This window comes from Callorhinus ursinus, unplaced genomic scaffold (genome assembly GCF_003265705.2).
Source record: "Callorhinus ursinus isolate GAN/ISIS: 27379988/994484 unplaced genomic scaffold, GSC_fseal_2.0 scaffold6, whole genome shotgun sequence".
In the NCBI taxonomy this organism is placed as follows: Eukaryota; Metazoa; Chordata; class Mammalia; order Carnivora; family Otariidae; genus Callorhinus; species Callorhinus ursinus.
In genome coordinates this window covers 79,022,305-79,048,540 of record NW_027397068.1, presented here as the reverse complement: position 1 = coordinate 79,048,540, position 26,236 = coordinate 79,022,305, and the positions used below count along the sequence as shown (strand labels likewise).

At 40.7% G+C, this 26,236-nt stretch overlaps 1 protein-coding gene and 1 pseudogene across 11 annotated transcripts in view; one reads left to right on the top strand and one right to left on the bottom strand.

Moving 5' to 3' along the window:
* The window catches only part of AFDN (afadin, adherens junction formation factor), a 134,158-nt gene extending 114,216 nt beyond the window's left edge, over window positions 1-19,942 (bottom strand). For 9 of the 11 annotated variants that reach the window (XM_073894229.1, XM_073894230.1, XM_025866554.2 and 6 more), the window contains exon 1: window positions 19,839-19,859. Coding sequence is in view for 2 of the 11 variants with exons in the window: in XM_073894232.1 (XP_073750333.1) it covers window positions 19,839-19,913 (75 nt within the window). In the remaining 9 variants the exon portion in view is untranslated. Of the gene's footprint in view, window positions 1-19,838 lie in introns of all 11 variants that reach the window. The other 2 variants (XM_073894232.1, XM_073894228.1) reach the window with 2 other exon arrangements.
* Window positions 2,168-2,652, top strand: LOC112819631 (ADP-ribosylation factor-like protein 2 pseudogene; annotated as a pseudogene).
* Window positions 19,943-26,236: the final 6,294 nt, after the last annotated feature.

Genomic DNA, 26,236 nt, shown 5'->3' with positions numbered 1-26,236 from the left:
GGGGCGCCTGGGTGGCTCGGTTGGTTAAGCATCTGCCTTAGGCTCAGGCCATGATCTCAGGGCCATGGGATTGAGCCCTGCATCGGGCTCCCTGCTCAGCGGGGAGCCTGCCTCTCCCTCTCCCTGCCGTTACCCCTGCCCATACACTCTCTGTCAAATAAATAAAATCTATTTTAAAAAATAATTTTCAAAAACCATAATATAGTAAAAACTAGTGCATCTTTACTAACATAGTAAGTTCTAGAGTTGATTCATACAACTCTAATTCTGAAGTAGATATGAGTATAATCTCGTAAGTGAAGAAAATGATAAATTTCAGGTATAGGTTCACAAAAATTTATTTACTAAAAATAAAGATGTAATGACCTTCCCATCTGTTCCAAGACCCCATGATGTCTGTTCCTAGACCTCAAGTTAAGAAATCCCCATGACAACTCCAATGAGGGCAAACTCACTGGCCATGCAGGCCATTCTTTCTTTGTATAGCTCGACAGCAGGAAAGTATGGTTTTATACAAAAGCAAATTCATCTCCTGTGGCTTTACCAGTTGGGCTTAATTTTATCCTTTGGTGTTATTTATGCCTATATTCAAACCGTGGTTTATGAATGGTTTTTCCCCATTTATTAATGAAATGGTATAGAATAGATGATTTCTACTGGGTACAATGCACTCTGGGTAAGGAAACGGGGCAAGTACTGGCTCATGAAATCTTTTTTTTTTTTTTAAGATTTTATTCATTTATTTGACAGAGAGAGAGAGACAGTGAGAGAGGGAACACAAGCAAGGGGAGTGGGAGAGGGAGAAGCAGGCTTCCCGTGGAGCAGGGAGCCCAATGCGGGGCTCGATCCCAGGACCCTGGGATCATGACCTGAGCCGAAGGCAGACACTTAACGACTGAGCCACCCAGGTGCCCCTGGCTCAAGAAATCTTAATTCCAGTCATTCCTGTGTATACCCTGGGCTATAAGGTAAAATGTGGACTACAAGGTGAAATGTACTTCTTCTTCTTGCTACAGGTGAGAGTTGCACCATGACATTTGGGACTGCAGAATTCTGTACTGTGGGAGGTGTGCTATGCACTGTGGGATACGAGAACACCCCTGGCCTCTATAACCTACATGCCAGTAGCCCCCCCCCCCCCTCAGTTGTGAAAACCAAAAACATCTCCACACATCTGCATACATCCTCCAGGAGACAAAACTGCCCTCGTGGAGAACTGCGGATTTAGAACAAGTCTAGTCCCTTTCCAGAACGGCACTCTAATTCTAGTTCCTCCAACTGTTCTCTTTCCTGTGACAAAATTCCAAATCCACGTACTTCTCTCTTGAACACATTAGTGTTCTATCCACCTGGCCTGACACCATTTCCAGAACTGATCACAGGATTCCAAAAGTTCTGATCAACTCTAAGTACATTGTTGTTTCTAACAGGACACCTGTAACTAATGCAATGTAAGACCAAATTAGCTTTTTGGTTACGACCTAATATAGTTGATTCTCATGAGGTCCCAGTAAAGTTAAATTCTTGAGTCATCTGCATGCTAGTTACCAACTGGTAATATTTCTCAGCTTGGCACTAATCAGCCTTTGAGTACAACTGCTTCCTCATTCATCTGACTGTACGAGACCCAGATCATCAACACAAGAATGTGATTAAAGACGTTGCTGAGTTCCTTGATAAAGTCCGGATACATTATGGCTGATGCATTTCCTTGATCTACAAACCTGGTAGCCCTACTCTCTCTCTCACACGTGTGCACACACAAAATGCCATCATTCTCTCCACTAAGCCATGATGGTTCCTATGAATGGGGTTATACAATGTCCCTAACTCCAAGGCAATTTCCCTTGCAGTCTGGCCACAGTCATGGAGAACATTTCTATGAACAGTTTTAAGTACACCTTTCGACGGGGTCCACATGTTCAGGTCAATTAGTGGTTTTAAAGTTTTTATTGTGTAATAAACAAACATCTTTATGGAAATCTATATTTTAAAAATTACACACTAAAATACAAATATATATCATACAGCAACTAAAGAAATGTAAACAAATCTGACTACACAAATTTTCTAAAGACAAGTGACACACTAGGGAAAAAAAACACTTCCAACTAACATGGCAGATTTCTGCCAATATAGAAAGAGTTCCTGGGGGGCTACCGGAACCATGGGGCTTCTGACCATTCTGAAGATGAATCAGAAAGAGTGGGAGCTGCAAGTGATCACGCTCAGCCTGGACAATGCCGGCAAAACAACTATCCCCTCAAGAAGTGCAAGGGGGAAGACATCAACACCACCTCCCTGATGCTGGGCTTCAACACGAAGAGCCTGGAGCACAGATGACTGAAGCTGAACCCCTGGGACGTGGGCGGCCAGCGGTCCGTGCGGTCCTCCTGGCGGAACAGGTACAAGAGCACAGCCGGCCTCGTCTGGGTGGGGGACAGCGCCGGCCACCAGCACAGCCAGACCACCAGCAGGAGCTCCAGAGCCTGTGCGGAAGGGAGCCTGGCTGGAGCAACCCCGCGGTCCGCCAACAAGCAGGACCTGCCCGGAGCGCTGTTTTCTAACGCCATCCTCGAGGCCTCGGAGCCGGGCTCCATCCACAGACACCAGGGGTGAACCGGGGAGATCCTCCTACCTGGCCTGATGACATTTCCCGCCACATCTTCCCAGCCCACTGAGCCACTCCAGATGCCTCTTACCTCACAGTCAAGCCCCCTACCCCAGCCCTCACTAAGCACCATCCACAGGGGACAGGAGCCAGTCAGCCTGACACTCGGGGCTCCACGCCGTCACCAGCTGCACGCTGAGGCCCGAGGGGGCTGTCTCAGTCACTACCAAGGCTGGGGGCCTCGTCCTTTGCTTGGCTGTGAGAATAAACCGTCCCTTGCCTCCTCCCCACCCCCATAAATAAATAAAAATAGAGTTCCTAAAATCTGAGAAGAAAAACACCAATAATTCACTTGAAAAATGAGCCAAAAAACATCCAGAAATGCAATAGACAGCTCAGAAAAGAGGTAAAAATGATTCATATAAAAAAGGATGAACAAACTCACCCATGAGTTTATTTGAAGTCATTTTATGACTTCAAATAAAGATAATAGTAAGATGCCATTTCTCAACAATCGAACTGGTAAAAGTCTGAAATTCTGACAACATACTATTTTGGGTGGTGGCAAAAAAGGTACATACTCAAGGAGCAAAATTTGGCGGTATTTGGCAAAATCAGATATACGTGTACATCTGACAGAGCAACCCCACTTCCGCGGCTCTGCCCACAGACACGCGCTGGCACAGATGGAAGCTGATGCAGAGCACCTCACCACAGGCCTGGGGCAGGGCACCAGTGCGGAAAGGACCCAGCCAAGAGCGCAGGTGGAGGGAGCCTGGTACTTTCGGATAATGGAGTAAAACGCTGCCAGTGGCAGGAATGAGGAAAAGCTCTTCACACTGTGACCAGCTCAGTGCACCAGATGCAGTCAGCTGGGAAAAGCAAAAGGAGCAGACTGTATGCACAGCAGACATCTTCTACGTAAAAGCGCAGGAAACACAAACACACAAATGCACTCGATCACATCTGCAAAAGGAAACCTTCCTTGAGTGGAATAAACCACATGGAAGCAAAGCCTTCCCAACTGCACTGATTACATGGTTTCAACTTTGGAACCATGTGATTATTTTAAATAATAAAAATTAAATTTTAACACAAAATAATCACTAAAAATTTAAAACAAACTGAAATACAATGTCTAACAATATATCAGCTTGGTTACATTACCGTACAGAAAAAAATATTTTTTTCAAGTCATGTTAGAAGATAGTATTTTGACTTTACATCCCTGGTAGACTCTAAGGACAAATACCTTGCTAAGAAATATTAATCTTGGGGCGCTGGGTGGCTCAGATGGTTAAGTATCTGCCTTCAGCTCAGGTCGTGATCCCTGGGTCCTGGGATTGAGCCCCCTATCAGGCTCCCAGCTCAGGAGGGAGCCTGCTTCTCCCTCTGCCTGCCACGCCCCCTGGTTGTGCTCTCTCTCTAATTAATAAAATCTTAAAAAAAAAAGAAATATTAATCTTCATTCAGAAGTCCTGTTAGTAGTAATATTGGCATTACTACGTATAATACTGGAACTATATGACAGAATAAAGCAAACAAGTAATTGTGTTTAGTTATAAAACAAGATTTTCCCTGTAAGAGAAAGGAGATTAAAATTTTTCAAAAATCAAAGAAATTAAATAAAAACCTGTAAGGCCAAACCTGAATTGGTAACATCAGAAGAAATTCATGGATTTTTTTCCCCCCACAAAAAATAAATATCTCCTAGTTCTTTCCATGCAAAGGCCTTGAAGCAAATACAAGCTCCAAAAAATAAGCACGTGTAGCACCTAGACTATGATCTCTAAATATCATTCTCCACTAAAAGGAGTCAGAGCTCTTTGGAGAAATGGCTGAATCCAGGCGTCAGTCAGAAAATGGACAAGATGAGTTTGGTACATCTTGTTATGCCAGGAAAAAAAGACGTTCTCAAAAACTAACTGGCTCATTCAAAAGAACCTTTTAGGCAACCAAAAGGCACACCTGGCCAAATTTGCGGAAATCTGAACGCCAGCAAAAATGACTACAACTGACTGAAACACAGAACACATAAAAGTCCTCACACGCACTCCAATGCTTACAGCAGTATTATCAACAGTAGCCGAACGGTGGAAACAGCCCAGGTGTCCGTACTGACGGATGGATGAAGAGGTGGTATATGGAGGCACAATGGAATACTACTCAGCCATCAAAAAGAGTGAATTCTTGCCATTTGCAATGATGTGGATGGATCTACAGAGTATTATGCTAAGCGAAATAAGTCAGAGAAAGACAAGTACCATATGATTTCACTTGTATGTGGAATTTAAGAAACAAAACAAGCAAAGGAAAAGCGGGAGAGAGCGAGAAACCAAAAATCAGACTCGACTCTAGAGCCACTGATGGTTCCCAGAGGGGAGGGGATGGGGGACGGAGGAAGCAGGTGAAGGGGATGCACGAGGACACCAATGAAGGGGCACGTGGCTGGCCCCGCCGGTGGAACACAGGCCTCCTCACCTCCAGGTTGTGAGTTCGAGCCCCACACTGGATGCAGAGATTACTCAAAAATAATAAGATCCTAACAAAAATACACTTATCATGGTGAGCACGGTGTAATGTATAGAACTGCTAAATCACTATATTGTACACCTGAAGCTAATGTAACCATGTATGTTAACTATACTGGAATTTAAATAAAAAGCTTATTTTAAAAAACAAAACAAAAAAAATCCTCACATTCGTAATGATAGTAAAGAAAACCAAGCAAGCCAAAAACAAAATCATAATCACTGTCACCACTCCAGGTAACTAGGGTACCAACTCCTTGGCCTGAAAATAAGCAATTAAAGTAAAAGAACTCAGAAACTCTGCTTTCCTTAACTTAGATGCAGAAAATTTCTTTTTTTTTAAAGAAAAATTCCAGACACTCAATGTGACAGAAATGATAGAATTAGAAAAATCACAATTTTCTAAGCCCTACTTGATTAGGCACAGACCTACAAGGCTAGAATCTGCACTGGAGGTTCAGGGGGGCACAAGTCCCCTCCTACTGTGCAGCCGGCGGGCGGCCACAGACCACAACCAGCACCACTTAACCAAGCATTCTTATCAAACAGTTGCACTGGAAGCCAACCGGGCTTTCAAGCTATGGAAACAAGTCAAATACCACCACCATCCCTGCAAACAAAAAAAGGCAAGTCGAGTATGGGAATATTCTATAGGAAAATTTAGCCAGTTTTTTCCAGCATGTCTATGACATGAAATAAAAATCCGGTTGGAGAGGGTTGAGAATGCTCTAGATTAAAAAGAGACATAAGATAACTAAATATAATGTGTGGACCTTGTTTGGATCCTGATTCAGATAAATTACCTGTAAAAACAGTTTTTCAGAGAGACAGGGAAATCTGAATATGGGCTAGATATTAGAGAACAGTAAGGGAATATGGTTAACTTTGCTGGCAGGATTACGGCATTATGGTTAGATTTTTTGAGATACACACTGAAGTAGAAGAAAGATAACATGTCAGCTTTCAGGACTTGCTTTAAAGATTTTATTTATTTATTTGACAGAGAGAGAGAGAGAGAGAGAGAGAGAGAGCGAGCATGAGCAAGGGGAGGAGCAGAGGGAGAAGTAGGCTCCCTGGCTCAACAAGGAACCCGATGCGGGACTCGATCCGAAGGCAGATGCTTAAACGACTGAGCCATCCAGGCGCCCCAGGATTTGCCTTAAAAAAGCTAAAACAACAACAAAAACTAATGAATTGAGAACAATGAAATTCTGAGGGAGCCTGCGTGGCTTAGTCAGTTAAGTGTCTGCCTTCAGCTCAGGTCATGATCCCAGGGTCCTGGGATGGAGTCCCACATCGGGCTCCCTGCTCAGCGGGGAGCCTGCTTCTCCCTCTCCCTCTCTGCTCCTCCACCCCCACCTCATGCTCTCTCGCTTACTCTTTCTTTCAAATAAATAAATAAAATCTTAAAAAAAAAAACAGCAAAATTTTGAAAATTTTTAAGTCCTGGGGATGGATATAAATGAGTTTCATCTATTACATTTTATTAAAAGTGCTGAATATAGGGTGCCTGGGTGGCTCAGTGGTTAAGCGTCTGCCTTCGGCTCAGGTTGTGGCCCCAGGGTCCTGGGATCAAGTCCCGCATCAGGCTCCCAGCTCCGCAGGAGGCCTGCTTTTCCCACTCCCACTCCCCTGTTTGTGTTCCCTTTCTCACTGTGTCTCTCTCTGTCAAATAAATAAATAAATCTTCAAAAAAAATGAATAAAAGTGTTTAATATAAAAATAATTACAAACTAATTATTAAATATGAAATAAACCCATTTTCATAAAAATACAGATGCTTTAGAAAAAATTCAAAGAACTGGATTCTGTAAATAATAAAATGCACTAACATCAGAGGTCAAGCATCTATGGCTTGCACTGGGCAAGCAGCAGGTGTGTGGAGGAAAGAGAGAAAGTGAGGCTGGGCCTTGGAAGTGGCCAGGCATTAGCTCAAACTCTGGTATTTTCACTGAATGCTCACGCAGCTCTGGGCCAGATGCCTGAGTTCTCTTGTTCCCTGTCTACAAAATGGAGAGGCTACTCTATTTCACAGGGTTTTGTGGTTACTACATCATTTATGGTATATAAAAGCACCTGCCATGAATAAAGCACTTGATGATAAATGTCACTTCCTGTGTGCACATTCTCAAGTGTTCGTACTTACATGAGAACTAGTTTGAAAGGTACATAATCCCATCTCTAGCAAAACAAAATACAAAAGCAAAACAGCACATATTAAAAGTATCTGAAAAATGCAAAACAGTAAGCTTTATAGAAAAAAAATGACACTTTACAACATTTATAATTGCTTTTGAAACTCAATATCCAAAAGTTCAAATCATTTCCAATGATCTGACTGTAACCAAATCAACATACACAAAATTCCTGAACTCTGCCTCAGTATCATAACATCAAAAAGAAAATCCAAGAATATAAAATTAGAAAACGTGTTTTTATAACCTGCTTCTTAAATCTGGATTGAGATTCTGTTTTAAGTATGTGAAATATTAAAAAGGAGTGTCAGGGCGCCTGGGTGGCTCCGTCAGCGAGGTTTCGGCTCAGGTCATGATCTCATGGTCATGAGATGGAGCCCCACACTGGGCTCCCCACTCGGCGGAGGATCTGCCTGGAGATTCTCTCCCCGCCTCTGCCTCTGCCCCGCCCCGCTTACATGCACTCTCTCTCAGAAAAACAAAACAAACAAGATAAATAAATAAAAAGGACCTAAGTTTGAACAAGGGTAATGCACCATACAGACTGTGCACACAAATAAGCAGACTATCATTTACTGTATTTACAGTAACTTTCAAATCAAAGTAAACACTCTTCTGACTGATTCAAAGCTTCCTATAATCAAAATGCTTCCATCTCTTTTTACTACAGTAGTATTGTAGACTAAAAACTGAATTCGTTTTATTCAACCTTTTTCGATAAAACAAAAAACTTCATGCAACTTACCTAAATAAAAATATCCTCAAATCCCTGGTAGTACTGCATCGGTACTACCATAAAACACAGGTGCAATACAATTTTAAAACACAGGCTATTGTCCAAGTCGTCTGTGTCTTACACAAGATACTTGAGAGGGGGCTGGCACAGAGGCGAAAAGAACAAATTAGAAACGAACTAACTTTTGGCAGAGGATGTAGCAGCAGTGGCATGGACTATGACTGTCTTATAGTTGGGATTTCACAAACTAAACAAACACTCTCTTCGGTGCAAGGATTGTTCTGGTGCACATATTTGACATTCTCTCCCTTGGTATCAGGAATGATCTCCCAACTGCGTATTTGGTGCCAAGCAGTACCTCCTGACTTTACTTCCGGTTTCACTCTGCATTATCAAATGACCCCAGCAGATTGGAATGTCACTGAGTACCAGGCAAGAGAAAAACAAAAAGGTAAGGTGCATAAATCAGCACAGGGACTTTGAAAAGGAGTCCTGTTTTTACCTAAAAACGGGATTTTTAAAGCACTAGTTTAGAAAAGGAACACAGAACCTCTATGTCGGGGCAAAGTAACACCGATAACAGCTCACAGTTCAAATAAGAAGTCTTCTTAATATATAACTGCAAAAGAGAATTATCATGAAAAGAAGCAATCACTGAATAGATTCTCATTTAATGTTACTAAATATTCTCACTAGAATACTTTTACCTCCTAGTCCAAAGCCATCCAAACTGTTAAACATTCCAAGCTAACGCACACACATATATATAGACTAAAAAAAGTACATTCTGGGGCGCCTGGGTGGCTCAGTCATCAAATGTCTGCCTTCGGCTCAGGTCATGATCCCAGGGTCCTGGGATGGAGCCCCGCATCAGGCTCCCTGCTTGGTGGGAGGCCTGCTTCTCCCTCTCCCACTCCCCCTGCTTGTGTTCCCTCTCTCACTGTGTCTCTCTCTGCCAAATAAATAAATAAATAAATCTTAAAAAAAAAAGTACATTCTGGAATAAATTCTTTAGGTAATTAATGGAATGTCATAGATAGGAACTCAAAAACAATAGATACAGAAATATGGTAAGTGTTAGGTTCTGTGAAATGAAAACCTAAAAATCACTGATTGTGTTTTTATATATAAAATTACACTGCTCACGAAATCTCATTCAAGGACTCTTGAAGACAATATTACTGTGTCTGGATATGATTGCACACACAGTAACAAATAACTTTTTTTTCAATTTAAGATATGGAATGCAGAGTCAACCTAAAACGTAAACTATCAAACCTAAGCATGTTGTTGGAAACCTCCTCTCCCCAACAAATAACTTCAACTGATGTGAAGACAAGCAGATAGATCTAAATTTCTGTCCTGAGATGAACAAAGAAGATGTTCTGCTACAGCAAACAAAACAAGAAAGGGCAAGAAAAAACAAAACACAAATAATGATGATGATAATACAAATGTAAGAACATCTAACACATCTAGGCATCCATCATAAAAAAATTTCATTAGTACATCGTAAAAAACTTTTGTTAGTACTGAAGGAGCCAAATGTGGTGCTAAGGGCTCTTTATGCATTGTCTCCTTCGGTGGTAACAGCAACCCTATGAGGCCAGTACTATTACTTTCCTGTAACAGGGTCTGAGAACAGGGTCTGAGAAAGACCAAGTTACTTGATCATGATGGCACAGCTAATACCCATGGGCGAGAATTTCTACTGAGGCAATTTTGAAACAGGAGGCCATACTTTTTAACCAGGAAGTAACAATGCCTCTTACTTACCGTGCTGTATAAAAGAAAGACTATAAAATTCCCAGTTCTAGCAAGATGGTAGACTAAATATTCAGGAACCATTCATTACCTTATATGATAAATAACACAAAATAAACTTTCTCTGAAGTATACTGCTGAGTCTATAAAAAGAAAGAAAACTCCAAGAAGGCAGGCCAGAAAAACAGGTATACGGGACGGGCTCCAGAATGTCCAGCAGCACCCGCAACAGAGGGGAAGGCGGAGGTGGGCGGCCATATCGCAGAGAGATCCCAGGGGGTCTACATATCTAACTGTAAAAAGCCAAACTGTAAAACTTTCAGAATAAAACATGGAATATATGCATCAAATGAGAAAAAGTATAAAACTTAAAAAAAAAGATAAACCCAACTCCATTTCAAAAGTTTTAAAATCTGCGACAGAAGACACTGTAAAACATGAGAAACCATAAACATAATTTCTATAATACATAATGCACAAAAAATCAGGATTCAGACTTTACAAAGAATTTCTATAAGTCAATGTGAAAAAGACAAATAGCTCATGGGAAAAAATATATACAAAATATATAAACAGGCAATTCAAAGAGAAAATCAGAATGACCATAAACATAAGAAAACATGTCCATTCACTGAAATCAGGGTAATATATAAGCAATAAATATTTCATATATTCCAGCTTGTTTAAAAAAAAATCTGAAAACACTGAGGAGATAGGAAATTCTGAAATTTGGGATACAAATTGGTATAAACATCTCAAAGATCAATTTGCCAGGCCTGGTAAACCAGAATCTCTGCATGGCCTATGACCAAGAAATTACTAGATGTCCATGCTAAAAATTTTCATTAGTACAGAAGGAAACACAGACAAGGGCGTTCATTAAATCCACATCTGTACTGTGGAAAAATATAAACAACATGATCATTTCCAGGTAGGGGTTGAGACAGATCAACTGTGGCTCATTTGGACAATGGAATACTACAAAACAGTTAGAATAACTAAATTATCATCCACAACTTCCAGTTAGTAGTTATCTCTGGAAAGGCAGAAAGCAAGAAGGAAAAGGCTATGTCTGTAACTATTAGTTCCTTAGAATCTCTGGGCCTCAATTCAACTGAAAGAAAAACAGTAAGACATCCCCTGTTGCTCTGGGAACTAAATGAAGTTAACAGACTGGGTGCAGCACCTCAATCACCGCTAGGTGTGTAATACATCACCAAGTCAAGGAGGCATAGAGACAACCTGCTGCCCAGGGAGAAGCTCACGTTTCCCAAGAAGCTATCCCCACAATAAAAGAAGTGCCCAAGGAGGCAGGCTGCCACACAACTATGGGTCTACGTGGTCAGAGCCGTGAGGACAAGGGCTCTCTATGTTTTTCCAGTAATAATTCTCAAGAAATGGAAGAAAGAAGGGAAAGAGAGAGAATGGTCCACAAGGGAGGAAAAAAACAAAAACCAACACCAGAGTTCAGAACTTCCAAAGCTGGGACACAAATCAGTTCAAAGATAAACCTCACTTCACAGTAATACTTTTGAATTGTATTTAAAATGTAAAAATTACACATTCAACAAGTAAATGTAAACATTCAGTAATATGGGAATAACGACTTAAATGATTTTTTTAAAGATTTTATTTATTTATTTGAGAGACAGAGAGGGAGAGAGCACAGAGGGAGAAGCAGACTCCCCGCCGAGCAGAAAGCCCGATGTGGGGCTCAATCCCAGGACCCTGGGATCATGACCTGAGCTGAAGGCAGACGCTTAACCAACAGAGCCACCCAGGCGCCCCTAGAGTAAATGTTTTAAAAAGAAATGAAAACTTTATTCAAGGAAGACTCAGAGAAGAAATTAAGCCTAGGGAATAGAACATTTTTACTTCCAGTTAAGTCATCCTCCTCCTCCTCCTAATTCTAGGCAACAGGGAAAGAGCTGTTAACAACATAAAACAGCCCCTATTTTCAGGAAGTTATACTCCAGCAGGAGGAGATACACAGCACTGACAGGTGGTGGCACACACAAAGAGTTACACAGAGCAGAGGGACCAAGTCACTGGGAGACAGAAGTGGGAGGGAATACTTGAACAAAGCCCTAACTCCAGGCAAAGAGCATTCCAGGCAGAGGAAGCAAGTACAGATGCCCCCCAAGACAGCAGCCTAGCTGGCATGCCTGACAAACAAGTAGGCCACTATGGCTAGGGCAGAATGAGAAGGTGGGGGAAAGGGCATCCTACCAGGCTTTGCAGGCCAACGTACATTCTGAGCCATGTAAAAGCCACTGAGAGTTTGAGCAGAAAAATGACATGATTTAACTTAAAAGTTTAGAAGTATTACCTCTGTGTAGGAAACAGATAAGAGGGCAAAGGTAAATGATGGGGGAAAAAAGAGAAAAAAAGATTAGGTAAGAGGTCACTGGCAGAGTCTGGATGAGATGAGGGTAGCGTGGGCCGGGCCAAGCATCAAGAAGTAGTTAGATGACGAAAATATTCTGAAGGTAGAGCTGCCAGAATGTGCTGAGAGATTCAATATGAGGTCTGAGGGAAAGAAAGGAATCAAGAACGATCGCAAGGTCGTGGGCATACGCAACGGATAAAAGTGACATACGCTTCCAAAGACGGGAAAGACTGTTAAGAGCAAATGTGAGTGGGCCAGCGGGAAATGAGACTTCTGTTCTGGACGTGTTAACCTGGAGGCAATGACTCACCCTAGGAATGTTAACAATGGGCAATTCAGCACTTAAAATCCTAAGGAGAGAAAATTTCACCCAGCAAGTAAGTGTGGAGAAGAGAAGTACCTGGGTCAAATCCTGGGGTCTCCTTCACTCAGCAGAGGAAAGAAGACCAGTCCTGGAGAGCATGTGGAGAAAGAGTTCCATGGAGGATGTGTCAGGACCTAGGGGTTATGAAATGGTGACTGGCCTTGGCAGTGTGAAGGTCATTGGTGACTTGGACAGGAGAGGTTTTGGTGAAGTCAAGAGTTCAGCCTCTTAGGGTAAAAAGCAATGAAGAAGTTCTAAAATTTAACTGATAGGTTTAAAGGTAAACAATTCACATTGATAGCAGAGTATATAGCCAGGCTTCAGTGTTTTCAAAGAGCTGAAGTTTAGTGTAAGAGCCCAGATGCTTGACAGTGTGCTTTGGTATCAATGACTTACTCTTCAATCTTGGAAATAAAACAGCTGTCTTATACCTACTACCCGATTCCTAGAGTAAATCCGTCATGCTCTTGGCTTTATGCAGATTCCCCCCTAACAACGCCATCTTCCCAAATACTAGGGAAGAGAGGTCAGAAATTGCTAAAACAACATTTTGGCAATCTGGAGCCCTGGAGGTGCGGGAGTTTGGGGAAAATTATTTGGACATTTGAGCACAGAATGGACGGGAAGCAAAAAGATCAATCAAAAGTTTATGAGGAGGAGGGTGGATATTTTCCTATAGACTTACCTGAGAGATCTTGTTGGAGCTCTAAGACAAATCTTAACTCTGAACCGGCTACCGAAGTGCACTGATTTACCTGGATTCCCCAGAATTCCACTTATTTTCCTTTCCACTCCTCTGCTACTACTCTTATCTATTTCATTTCCTCAGCTCCTCTCCCTAAGATTGGCCACCGAAATAAACATGGTTTTTGCTCTGTGTTTTAGGCCTTTATTTATGGATAATGGGGGAGGACTAAATGCCCATGTGTATGACAGCATTACTGGAGAGCGCTGAAGACAATCAAAGTGGAGGACTGAACACCAGCCCTAGGAGGCACTTCCTGAGGTTAGTCACCGACTGACCGCCAGCCCAAACTCAAATGCAATGCTGGATTTTGGTAAGCCATCACCTCAATTGCCTGGTCTAGAAAATACAGACTCCAGATTCTATGACAGCCATAACATTCGCAATCCCATCCTGGTAAAGGAGGGGAAGGCAGAAGACGACACAGAAGAAGCGGCTCCCAGGAGATGGGCGATCAGGCCCTCCGTAATGCCCTCTTGCACAGGATCCCGTGACCAGGACTCGAAGCAACATTTTTTAGTATCTAAATGAGCGTGCATAGTTGGAAGTCAATAAATGTTAAGTAAGTGTATCATGTCAGCTACAGTCAGTATCAGTTTGCCCCCGGGGCCTCAGAACAGTCCCATACTTAACTACAGGCCTTCTTCAATTGAAAGAAGTAGTAGAGCACAGACTCTGGTGGTAAACGCTTATGCTGCCGAGACCGAGAGGAACAAATGGAGCCAACCGAGGGGAAAAGGGAAGAAAGGAAATAGACTAACATCATCAGAAAGAAAATGAAAAAGTACTTTTTGTGGTTTGACAATGGGCAGGTGATTTTGGCAATGGGAAGTTCAAGGCTACCTGGAGAAGAGCAGTGTAGCAGGGCCTTAGGGCTGCCAGGCAAGAACTAGCTAGCAGGTGTTCTAGGTCACAGAGGAAAAGGCTCAGCAGGTGAGGCTCCCTGTCAACGCCCCCCCGATCTGGACAGCAGCAAGAGTTCCCTCCTGCATCAGCCTTCCAGAGCCACTCTGTCCTGTGCCTCACCACTCCCTCCTCCACCCACTCAGACATGCGGCGTTCTCAAGCCTACGGTCCTGGGGCTCTTGTCTCTCACACAACTCTTTTCTAGCAGGCTCATCTCTGCCTTGGCTCCCTCCCACCCACCCACCGCAACTGCCCTTCATCCCCTGCTGCCAGTCCTCTTTAGCTGTCTGCATAGGAACCTTCTACCTGGAAATTCAGAAGCACCTCAAATTCAAACTCTCTCAAACACAACTTCCTATTTCCCCACCCAAATCTAATCTACCATGTGTACAGGTTTTTTTTTTTTAATTCTGGTTCAGGGCCCTACCATCTGTCTAGGTAGCCAAGTACAGACCTGGGGCTCATCTGGACTTTCTTTTCTCTCAGACACTCCCCTCATCACTCCCCACGCCCCCGGGGTACTTCCTGAGCTTACGCTCTTCCTCCCCTGTGAACTGAGAGGCTCAGTTCAGGCCTCTATCTCAGACACAACAGCCAAATAGCCCGGAAGCCTCCGGCCTCCAAGCTCGTTCTCCCTACACGCCATTCACTCTGCTACCAGGAAGGTCTGCTGAGCGGCAAACCTCATCATATTCTTTCATCTGGAACATTCCTCAGTTGGCTAACAAGGCCCATAAGAAACTGGCCCTGGTTAACACGTCCAGTTTTGTAAGTCACTAACTAACTCCTCCGCTCTGGACATGCTAGGACGCACACATAAACACAATCTTCAGTCACCAGGTTATGCTGTGAAAACAAAAGAACACACCATCTCGGCAGCTTACGACAACAAAGATTCATTTCTTTCTCATGATGGCACATCAGTGTGTGGCTAGCTGGGACTGTCCCAGTAGTCTTCATTCTGGTACCAAAGTTGAAAGAATTAGCCCCTACCCGGGACACGCTAATTCATGGAGAAGCAACGACAGCAGTGTTCGCATGGGACTTAAAGCTTGGGCTCCAAGGGGCACGTGTCACTGGCCAGTGCAAGCCACACAGTCACGCCTGACATGGGGAACACAAGAAGGACCCCCAACCCTCATTCAGGAAGGAGCAGCGAGCACCGAGGAACAGCACTCTCTGCAGGTCACCAGGGACACACACGGACTCAGCCAAACTGGGCACCTCACAAGTTCTCCACCTTTCCTCCATCTATGTCCTACAAATACTTCAGGATTCAGAAGAAACACTTCCTACAGCTCAGTTAAACTCGCTGACCTGCCAAGTAGGAAAGGTTTGCTGCCCAGGTCACTCAGGTCTTCCCTCCTCACAGCACTTACTACAAACACTGTATCTGGTTAGTCGTGCGCATCTGCCACCAAAAGCATTCCTGACAAGTATGCCTCTTGCTCATCTCTTCACAACAGGTACCAGATGATGCATGTTTGCTGAATCAATAATGCTCTCTGCCAGGAATGCCCTCCCCCTTACCCATACGGAAAATTCCAGAAAATTTTTTGCCATCTGAAGATTCATCTCAAGTCAATGAAGATGTCCCTGGTCCCCACCATCCAAACAGAGCACTTACCATATTACTGCTGTGTTTTTTTCAATTTATCTTCCATACCAGAATGGGGGCTATCTGAGAAAAGAACCATGTGTCCACGAAGTTCTGCACACTCAGCACTTGCAGTGACTGGCCCATGAAAGTTAACTACTAAATAGGTGACCTTGGAAATGGAGACAGAGAGGGACACATTTACTGAGTAGGAAAGCCAGGATTCAAACTCGGGCCCCATGTGCAGTCAGTGTCGTTGGCTGCCACTTAGGCTCTGCTCTGATGGCACAATGGGGCCATGATGGTCAGCCTGTGTCCCTTTCTCCTTAGACAGCAGACCATTTCATCCTTTCACCTCTGCAGGGCCAGTCTCTGACCAAGCCTAAAACACAGCAAGCACTTGATAAATACTGGCCAGAATTGAGTGCTGGGTTAGCCTAAGAAAAATGCAAGAGGAATGTCTAGATGTCCATAGTTTCAACAGGGCAGAGCCACTAAAAAGCACACACACCACAGAAGCAATTTCTCTTAGCACTTGGCCTGTGATATAGGCACATAACTATTTCCAAAATTTTTGCTCACAGTCAGAAGTTCATAGAAGCAAACAATTTTCATAGTATTTGATGTAAAATCTGCAATGGTTCTCAACAATCAAGCTGGTGATACTAATTACATGCATTTGTAATTACATACTAAAGATAAAATGTCTAAAAATGTCACTATGCTAATAAAATGTAAACATTCCAGAAGCACTGGAAACTTGTTCAGAAGCTGTGCAAATCAGAAACAAGTGGCACTTGTTGGTTTAGGTGCCATTTGGTTAAAAAAAATAGTAACTTCTTACAGTTAAGTTATATTCATGCTAGAATACAAGAGAGGGAAAACTTGGCGTGGCATGCATCTAATCACCCTATAACACTAGTTTAGAGACAATGCTTAGTTTGCTGCTGTTACAAAATTATATACTAACACGTAAATTATGTGTATGTACATAATGTATACGTGTAAATTATGTAACTTACAATCAATTATTCAGAATCCTTGATCCATAAAAGTATACTTAACTTCCCATCTAGAAACTTCCTTCCATGTGAGAAAACACAGGTTCATAACCAGAGAAGTGAATTTGTAGGATCTGAGAAGGTCCACTACACTGCCCTCTAAACCTGCTGTTTTATCTGAAATTCCCCCTTCTAGTTTGAGAATGGCAAATATTTGCTCAATAGATGTCAGAATTGTTAGTAACAATCAAGGAATTATCTCTAGAAAACCGTTGAAATTCAAACATTACCTAGGGGAAAATCGCTAGTTAATATATAAACAAAACTTTACGAAATTAAATTAAGTGAGCCCCAACAGTGATGAGAACAAACAAGTTTCATTTGTTTACTTTGAAGCGTGGACCAGAAATGGGCTGAGGCGACACCAAAGCTAACTCAAGGCGGATGGCACTAAGAGGAAGCAGATCAAGAGAAAAAGGGACAACTACAAACTCAAAACCTCACCCAGGCTGTCACAAAAGGGTCTGAATACAGCAGTGCCAGAACCTTGGGGAGGCCTTGCCTTTCTTTCTTACAGGCACAGGAAAGCTATCAGTGAAGCTATCAAAATTCCCTTATACTCAAATTTTTGGTTGCTCCAAGCATACAGTATGGCATGCAGCATGCTGGCTAAAAAACATACTATCAACTGTCTCGAAGATAAAAGATTATAGAGTTTCAGAAAATCAAGATGAAAATCAATACATTCAGGTCTACAACATATAAAGATATACACATATATGCACAAAACACACGACATAAATAAAACAGAGGGGGTTCCTTATATCACACTTGTGATTCTTTCTGAAAGTCAAGCTCTAAATTATCCTATTTATTTATTTTTTTTAAGATTTTAAAGTAATCTCCACACCCAACATGGGTTCGAACTCACAACCTAGACAACAAGTTGCACGCTCTTCTGACTGAGCCAGCCAGGTGCCCCTAAATTATCCTATTTATAAATTATTTTCCTACAAAATTTTTGAATTCTACAAACACAGTGGTTAAGGGTTTGAGTCAGAATATCCGGGTTCAAATCATTGCTCCTCAGCTCATTACACCTCCATACTGCTGAGCAAGTTATTTAATCTCCTGTGCCTTGTTCTCTTCACCCAAAAATGAGAATAGCAAAAGGACCCACCTCATAGGATTGCTATAGAAACTAAAGATAACACACACAAAGCATTTATTAGTAAACAGATTGTTTTAATTTAGCTGAGTAATAAAAAATCAGGTATGTAGATAGCATGCATTCACAAAATGTTAAGTATTACAGTTATCCGAATAACCTAGGTAGCTTTTAAAAACTGGATTCTTGACAGACATATGGCTGGTTAAGAAACAGGATTCAGTACTGACTAAAAAATGCAAATAATTAATAAACACATATAACCAAACATACACGCACACTTCAACCACTTCCCAAATATTCTAAAACATACATATTACTTTCATAATAAAAAACAAGTATTTTTAAACATATCATCTCACTACAGTGAAGTAAACGGATAAACTCCTTCTATGTCTAACTACATTTTCAAGAACATACTTAAAAGTAAACCATAAAATAATATCATAAATGTTTCCTAATGCTTTTCCAAATTTGCTGGTCTTAATTTTACTATCCTTAATACTCCCAAAGTAACAATTTCCTGAAGGTAATAAAAAAATAATTCCTAAAAAACTGAAATCAGCAAATCTGGTATAAAAACACATTAAGTATACCAAGAACTCAACAAGGCCACCTTTGCCAAACTTGAATTAAAAACACATTTTTAAATATTTGAGGTCCTAAAAGTTAAATGTGAAAACACTGTCCATGGTACTCTTGGCAAGCTCCTCCTCTTGAATAAGCAGAAGCTGAGTTCATCTACAAAAGGAATCATTTACAAACCAGCTTACTCAGCAAATAAGATTTCTTATCTGTATTTTATTACCTTGATAAGTTAAAATATGTTTACTAATACATTTCATTAAGTGGTTAAAAATAGTGTATCATCAAAATAATTTAGTGATGCTATCTATAAAGAGGAAATGATCACCAAAAAGATCGAAATGAATGTACACCTCACCATAAATAAGCAACACAACATATTTGTTGCAAAACAAGTTGCCACTGAGTAAATAAATTCAACATAAAATTCAGTATTCTAATATTGTTTTTACCGCATGCATTTTTAGAGGTACTATATTTACGTATTACTTTGAAGTACTAAAATTCCATATTGTGTAAGGCAGGCTTTAGAAAATAAGTATTATCTGTCTGTACTTGTGTGTTATCTCATGAAATACACTAAAACTGATGGAAAATACAACCACAGACAGCAGTGACGACCTCCTCCCATCATCAGCGGCTGGCCTGATTGCGAGTGTCCACGTGGAAAGGAGAGCAGCAAAGGACACATGGTGCCAGAAGATGGAGCCCACACCAAACAACACATCCCCCCATCAGAAAACTTGGAATACAAATAGCACTGTTCTCCAGACTAGGAACTGCCCCCCGAGGAGGAGGGGCTGAACTCCCACCCGGGGTGAGTCAGAGTAGTAAAATTCACAGGTCACCACTTTAGTGAGGTTGTGGGACAGTATTCTTCAATAACAAAAGTGTAAATGCTTGCATCTCATTACTGATAAGTAAAAATGAAAATAGGTGCTTATATAGAAAATAATCAAATATATAATACGTGAAAAATTAATACATGTTGAAATCTACCCTTCTATCATATTGAGCCCTACATTTTAAATGATATGCATGGTAATTTTATAACCAAAGTTGGAAAATACAATGAATACCTACCTTCAATATAAACCAAAATTCAAATACAAACCATAATTCTTAAAACCCACCCCTAAGTATCCTAGGGCAGTAGCTCACAAACTACCATCCACAAATCCCTGGGGTTCCCCTCAGAGCTTCCAAAGACAACAGGAAGTGAAAACTTTTTCACACTGGTACTTACACAGTATGAGCCTCTTATTGTGTTGGCATTCGTACTAATGTTCAAAAGCAACGATGGGCCGAACTGATGGCACATTAGCACAAACCAAGGCAGCAGCAACAAACTGTACTCAGAATCAATGAATTTTTCACTGCTATGGATCCACACTTAAAAAATGGGGGTGCAGTTTCACTTAAGAGTATCTTCGATAAAACAGAAAAAATTATTAATTTTATTAAAGTCTGACTCTTGAGTACATGTTTGTTCAATAATCTCTGTACCACACTGGGAAAAATTTCTACACAGGCTGCATACCAGTTTGATGACTCTCAAGAAAAAGCACTTGTGAACTGCTGATGTTGTGAACAGACTGAGCCGATTTTTCAGGGAGTACCATTTTCACCTGAAGGAACGACTGAGGAGCTACATTTATTCAGGCTTCAGTATCCGGAAGGCATTTCCTCAAACAGGAAGGAAGCAGCCTATCCCCCTCAAGCGTGCGGCAAGTACTAAAACTGGAGCTTGGATAGCAAGTTCCAAGTTTTGAAAACTTAAGATTTTTCTGATCAGCGGTAATATTAACAAATGTAGTATTTCGATATTGTTTAAAGCAATGTTCCAACATTTGGAATAGCCACATAACTCAGTGAACCAATATGTTCTATATGGTCAATGCATGATGGCAAAAACCCATGGGTAAAAAATCCATTCAAAGAACAAGACAGACAAACTCTAATGTAACAGAACATAAAAAATATTTAAAAGGATCCTGCAAAGAAGAATTAGTAGCAGAAAATAAAATACTTAGGCTCAAACCAAAAACCTTCATATAACGGATTCTTTTATTACCAATGTCTCTTAATCACCCCAAAACCACCAGTTTTGCCCAATACAAAAATTCATTAACATGAAATGTAATGTATCTTAGAAACTCATTAGAGAGCTCATGTAAAATCATGGTATATTGTAAACTTATGTAAAATCATGGTATATTTTATAAGCATTGGTCTAGAGGTCTGGTGCACTCAGAAATTTACTCAGATAATAATACCAACATCCACCAAAAAATAACATATTTGAAAGACATCTTCCCAATGCATAGGCTTTATACTAAATATGTGTATAGAACTTATCCATTTTAAGAATACAATGGTTTTTAAATATTTGTGTCCATGGGCGCCTGGGTGGCTCAGTCGGTTAAGCGTCTGCCTTCGGCTCAGGTCATGATCCCAATCCTGTCCTGCATCAGACTCTTCTCCCTCTGCTTCTGCCTCTCTCTCTGTCATGAATAAATAAAATCTTATAAATAAATAAATAAATAAATATTTGTGTCCAACAGTGTGTGTATTTTTTTAAAAGACTTTGGGGGGGGCGGAGGGACAGGAACAAGCCGACTCCATGCCCAGTGCAGAGCCCAGTGCAGGGCTGGATCCCACGACGTTGAGATCATGATCTGAGCCGAAATCAAGAGTCAAACGCTTAACTGACTGAGCCACCCGGGTGCCCCAACACTGTGTGTATTTTTGCTCCTACTTCATTTTCGCACGTGAACATATGGAACTCGGTTCAAAGCAACGGGAAAAACTGACAATCTGAAGTCGCAGCACCAAAACACTGTGACTGATAACAGTGGCACAAAAAGAAATTATAAGATAGAAATTTTGTTGGTTCTCTTGTAAAAATCAGTAAATACAAAGAATAATAAGTAGGTCACCATGGAAAGTACCACTCTTAGCAAACTAGGGTAAAGAGAAAGTACATTCTTGCAAGGAACAACAATTTAAATTTGCAAAAGGCAAAAGTCTAATATTCCTTTAGCAAAACATATATGAAATCAAGCAACAGAGAACGATAAACTATAATTCTGAATATTACAAGCTCACTGAACTGCACTTAACCAATAAATACCCAAACAAGAGTAACGAATGAGCATTTTTTTCCCGGGTCTTAATTTCAGGAGTCAAACTCTCTTCTCCTACAAAAGAACAGTGAAACTCTCAGATGAAGGTTCAGGAAACAAGGCAAGACTTCTTTATTTGAAACAACCTGTCACACTGTTTTTACTAGGGATGCGGGCAGAGCTAGACTCAACAGTGCTATGTCCTCTTGCAGTATGCTTCTGTGCTACCCAAATGGAAGACAGTCTTAAAAACACAAAGAAAATATCTGATATTCTGTGAAAATGGTCTTGTCCATTCTACCTAGGTCACCTGGGCACTCGCAGCAAGAGTACTGAAGGAAGTCTGAGGCTTCAGAAACAAACCAACCACTTAGCAAGTTTGTCTTGTTTGCACCCGGAGTTAATGGAGACAATGCCAGTTTATTCCTCTTGTCCTGGTATAATTATTACTCACATATTTTCCATATGGCTCACCCCAACTATATAATGCAGTGACAACACTGAAAAAGCAACTCTTAACAGTGTGGGTATAAAGGGATCATACCTCCAAATAATAATGGCCACATATGACAAACCCCCAACTAATACCAGACTTAACTGTGAAAAGCTAGAAATTTCTCCTCTAAAATCAGGAATAAGACAAGGATGCTCTCTCTCACCACTTTTTTAAAAAAGATTTTATTTATTTATTTGAGAAATAAAGGGAGAGAGAGAGAGGGTGAGCACAAGCAGGCAGAGGGTCAGAGGGAGAAGGAGAAGCAGACTCCCAGCTGAGGAGGGAGCCCGATGTGGGACTCAATCCCAGGACCCTGAGCAGAAGGCAGACGCTTCACCAACTGAGCCACCCAGGCGCCCCTCACTCTCCCCATTTTTATTCAACATACTCTTGGTACCCTACTGGAATAAAAAAAAAAAAAAATCAGTAAATTTGCAGGATACAAAATTAATACACAAAAATCTGTTGTATTTCTATGCACTAATAATGAACTTCAGAAAGAGAGATTAAGAAAGCAATTCCATACACAACTGCATCAAAAAGAATAAAATACCTAGGTATAAATTTAACCAAGAAGGTGAAAGATCTGTACACTGAAAACTATAGACACTGATCAAAGAAATGGAAGACCTCACAAACAAATGAAAAGATATACCATGCTCATCGACTGGAAGAATATTCTCCCAACCCAAGAGAAGAACATTGTTAAAACATCCATACTACCCAAAGCAATCTGCAGAGTCAGTGCAGTCCTTATCAAAACACCAATGGCATTTTTCACAGAACTAGAACAAAGAATTCTTTAATTTGTGTGGAACCACAAAGGATTCCAAATAGAGAAATCTTGAAAATAACAACACTGGAGGTATGCTCCCTGATTTCAAACTACACTTACAAGGCTTCAGTAAACAAAACAGTATGGTACTGCCACAAAAACAGATACACTGATCAATGGAACAAAACAAGAGAGTCCAGAAACAAACCCACATTTATATGGTCAATTAATCTTCAACAAAGTAAGAAAGAATATACAATGCAGAAAAGACCATCTCCTTCAATAACTGGTGTTGGGAAAACTGGACAACTATGTAGAAAAAATGAAGCTGGACCGCTTTCTTATACCATATACAAAAATAAACTCAAATGGATTAATAAAGACTGACATGTAAATGGGAGACTAAAAACTCCTAGAAGAAAACTCAGGCAGTAAGCTCTTGGACATCAGTCTGAGCAGTATCTTTTTGGATCTGTCTCCTCAGGCAAGGGCAACAAAAGCAAAAATAAATGAATAAAACTACATCAAATTAAAAAGCTTCTACAGAGCAAAGGAAACCATGAAAAATATGAAAATGTAATGTATGGAATGAGAGAAAATACTTGTAAACCACATATCCCATATATCCAAACAAAGAATTCACACAATGCAACAGAAAAAAAATTAGAAATGGGCAGAGGTTGTGAATTGACATTTTTCCAAAGACATCCAGATGGCCAATATGCACATGAAAAGATGCTCAAATTACTACTCATCAGGGAAATACAAATCAAAACCACAAGAAGATATCACCTCACACCTGTTAGAGTAGCTACTGTCAAAAGACAAGAAATAACAAGCGTTGGTGAGGATGCACTGAAAAGGGAACCCTCGTGCACTATTGGTGGGAATGCAATGGTACAGCTACTATGAAAAACAGTAGCGAGGTTCCTCAAGAAATTAAAAATATAACTACCCTATGATCCAGCAATTGTACTTCTGGGTGTTTACCCAAAGAAAATGGAAACATTTATAAAGGTATAGGCACCACTCTGTTCATTGTAGCACTATTTACAACAGCCAAGATATGGAAGCAACTTAAGTGGTCATCAATAGGTGAATGAATAAAGATGTGGCATACATACACAATGGAGTATTACTCAGCCATTAAAAAAAATGAAATTATGATGTTTACAACAACATGGATGGACCAACCTAGAGAGTATTATGCTAAGTGAAGTAAGTCAGAGAAAAGCAAATACCGTATGATTTCACTTATGTGAAGTCTAAAAAGTATAACAAAAACCACCACCACCAACATCAAAACTAGAAACAGACTCATAGACACATAAAATAATCTGGTAGTTGTCAGAGGGGAGAGGTGGTAGGAAGATGGGCAGCAAAATGGGGGAGGAAGGGAGTAAAGGCTACAAACTTCCAGTTACAAAATGAGACCTGGAGATATGATGCACAACACAATTTCGTTAATACATCTAACAACTTTGGATGGTGACAGATGGTAGCTAGCTTTATTGTGGAGACCACTTCCTAATGTATGTAAATGCACACTAATGTTGTATTGCTCTGTTGTACACCTGAAACTAGTAATACTTATGGTATCTACACTTCTCTCTCTCTCTCTCACACACACACACACACACACACACACACACAGAGCAAAGCATGCTATGTGTAATCAACCTAAAAACATGACAATACAAACAAGTGCAACAAAAGTTCACATCATTTTCTGTAAGCCAGACAATTTAATTTCTTTCAATACCAAAATTTTTCTGAGTAAAAATACAGAAATTCTGGCTACTTTCCAGTCATAGTAAGCTATTCAATTTCAGTTCCTCTAAATAAGTTCATTCATGACACATACTTGTAAACTTGCAAGTATGAAACTTCAAATTATCCTTATCTTCTGCAATCAACTTACACCAGGAAAATACTTTCCCAGTTTACATATTAACTACTACATGTGCTTACTTTCCCCTTATAAAATACATTCACTTTCTAAATTAAATTATAACACAATTTTGGTCAATCACATATACCAAAATGGTGAGTGAAGTTTTACATTTTTATTGTTACTAGAACCAAACCTCAACCAGATGACCTGAGAGAGGCAAACAAAATCCCCCTCACCAGCTCTGTGCCTGCTCTATTTGGTCCTGATACATGATTGGAGATGTTAAGAAAAGCTTCTGCTCATTCATAACTCATGCATAAAGATGGTCCAACTTTGACAATGTGCCCACATCTGCCACCAGCTCGTACATACAGGGACACTAACTAGAAGCCCACCGTGGATCTGCAGGCCCTGCCAGCCTGTCGTGTCAGCTAACAGACTGGGACACACCCAAAACTGGTGAAAAGGTCTGTGAGAGTTGGCGAAGTATTTAGGATCTAACTCACAAGTGTAAATGTAGGTCAAACAAACTGTCATCTCTCTCCTAGGCATCTTCAAGGTGAATGAGTACATCCTAATACAATCAGCCAGGAAAATAATAGAAACAGCAAACTTCTGAACAAAAATGAACAGAATTTACCTAACCTGAAAATAATTTTCAATTAAGAGATCAGTTTAGTTTTATGTTCTATTTGCAGTACTGTAACCATTTCGTTTATAATAAAGGAAAACAGATTTACATCAAAATAATTGCTATTATTATTTATTAGCATCTTCTGACATTATACCCAAGTTCAAGTCTGGTAAAACTGCTTACAAACAAATTAACCTATGCCACCAGAATAAGGAACACCTAGGAATAATGCCTTCCACAGTACAACCACTCAATTAAATCCTTAATGGCATAACCCTAAACCTTCTTTTCAGAAGCTTCCCACCAATCTGGTACATACCCTGATCTTCTGTGACTCATTTTTTCAAGAACATGAAAGAGACACTTCTACCATGTTATGAACCACAATCCAAATTTTATAGCCCAGAAAAGCCTAGTTACAACAGTTACATTCCATTAAGTCTATAAATTGCAGAAATTAAAATCAGTTTTCACTGGCAGAAGGAGAGCAAACTCAAGCTAGTCTAGATGCAGTTTCAACTTAAGATGTTCAACAGTGTCGGACAAGGGTTTACCTCAGACTGACAGGCTCACACCCATACAAACAAATCTTAACCAGTTCTTAAAGAAAATAAGGGTTAAAAAAAAAGTTACAACCACCAATGAGTTTCAAAGAAAAAAAGAGAAAAAAAAGACAGAGATGCCAATACTAAAAACACATCACTGGCAACTGCCTGCCTG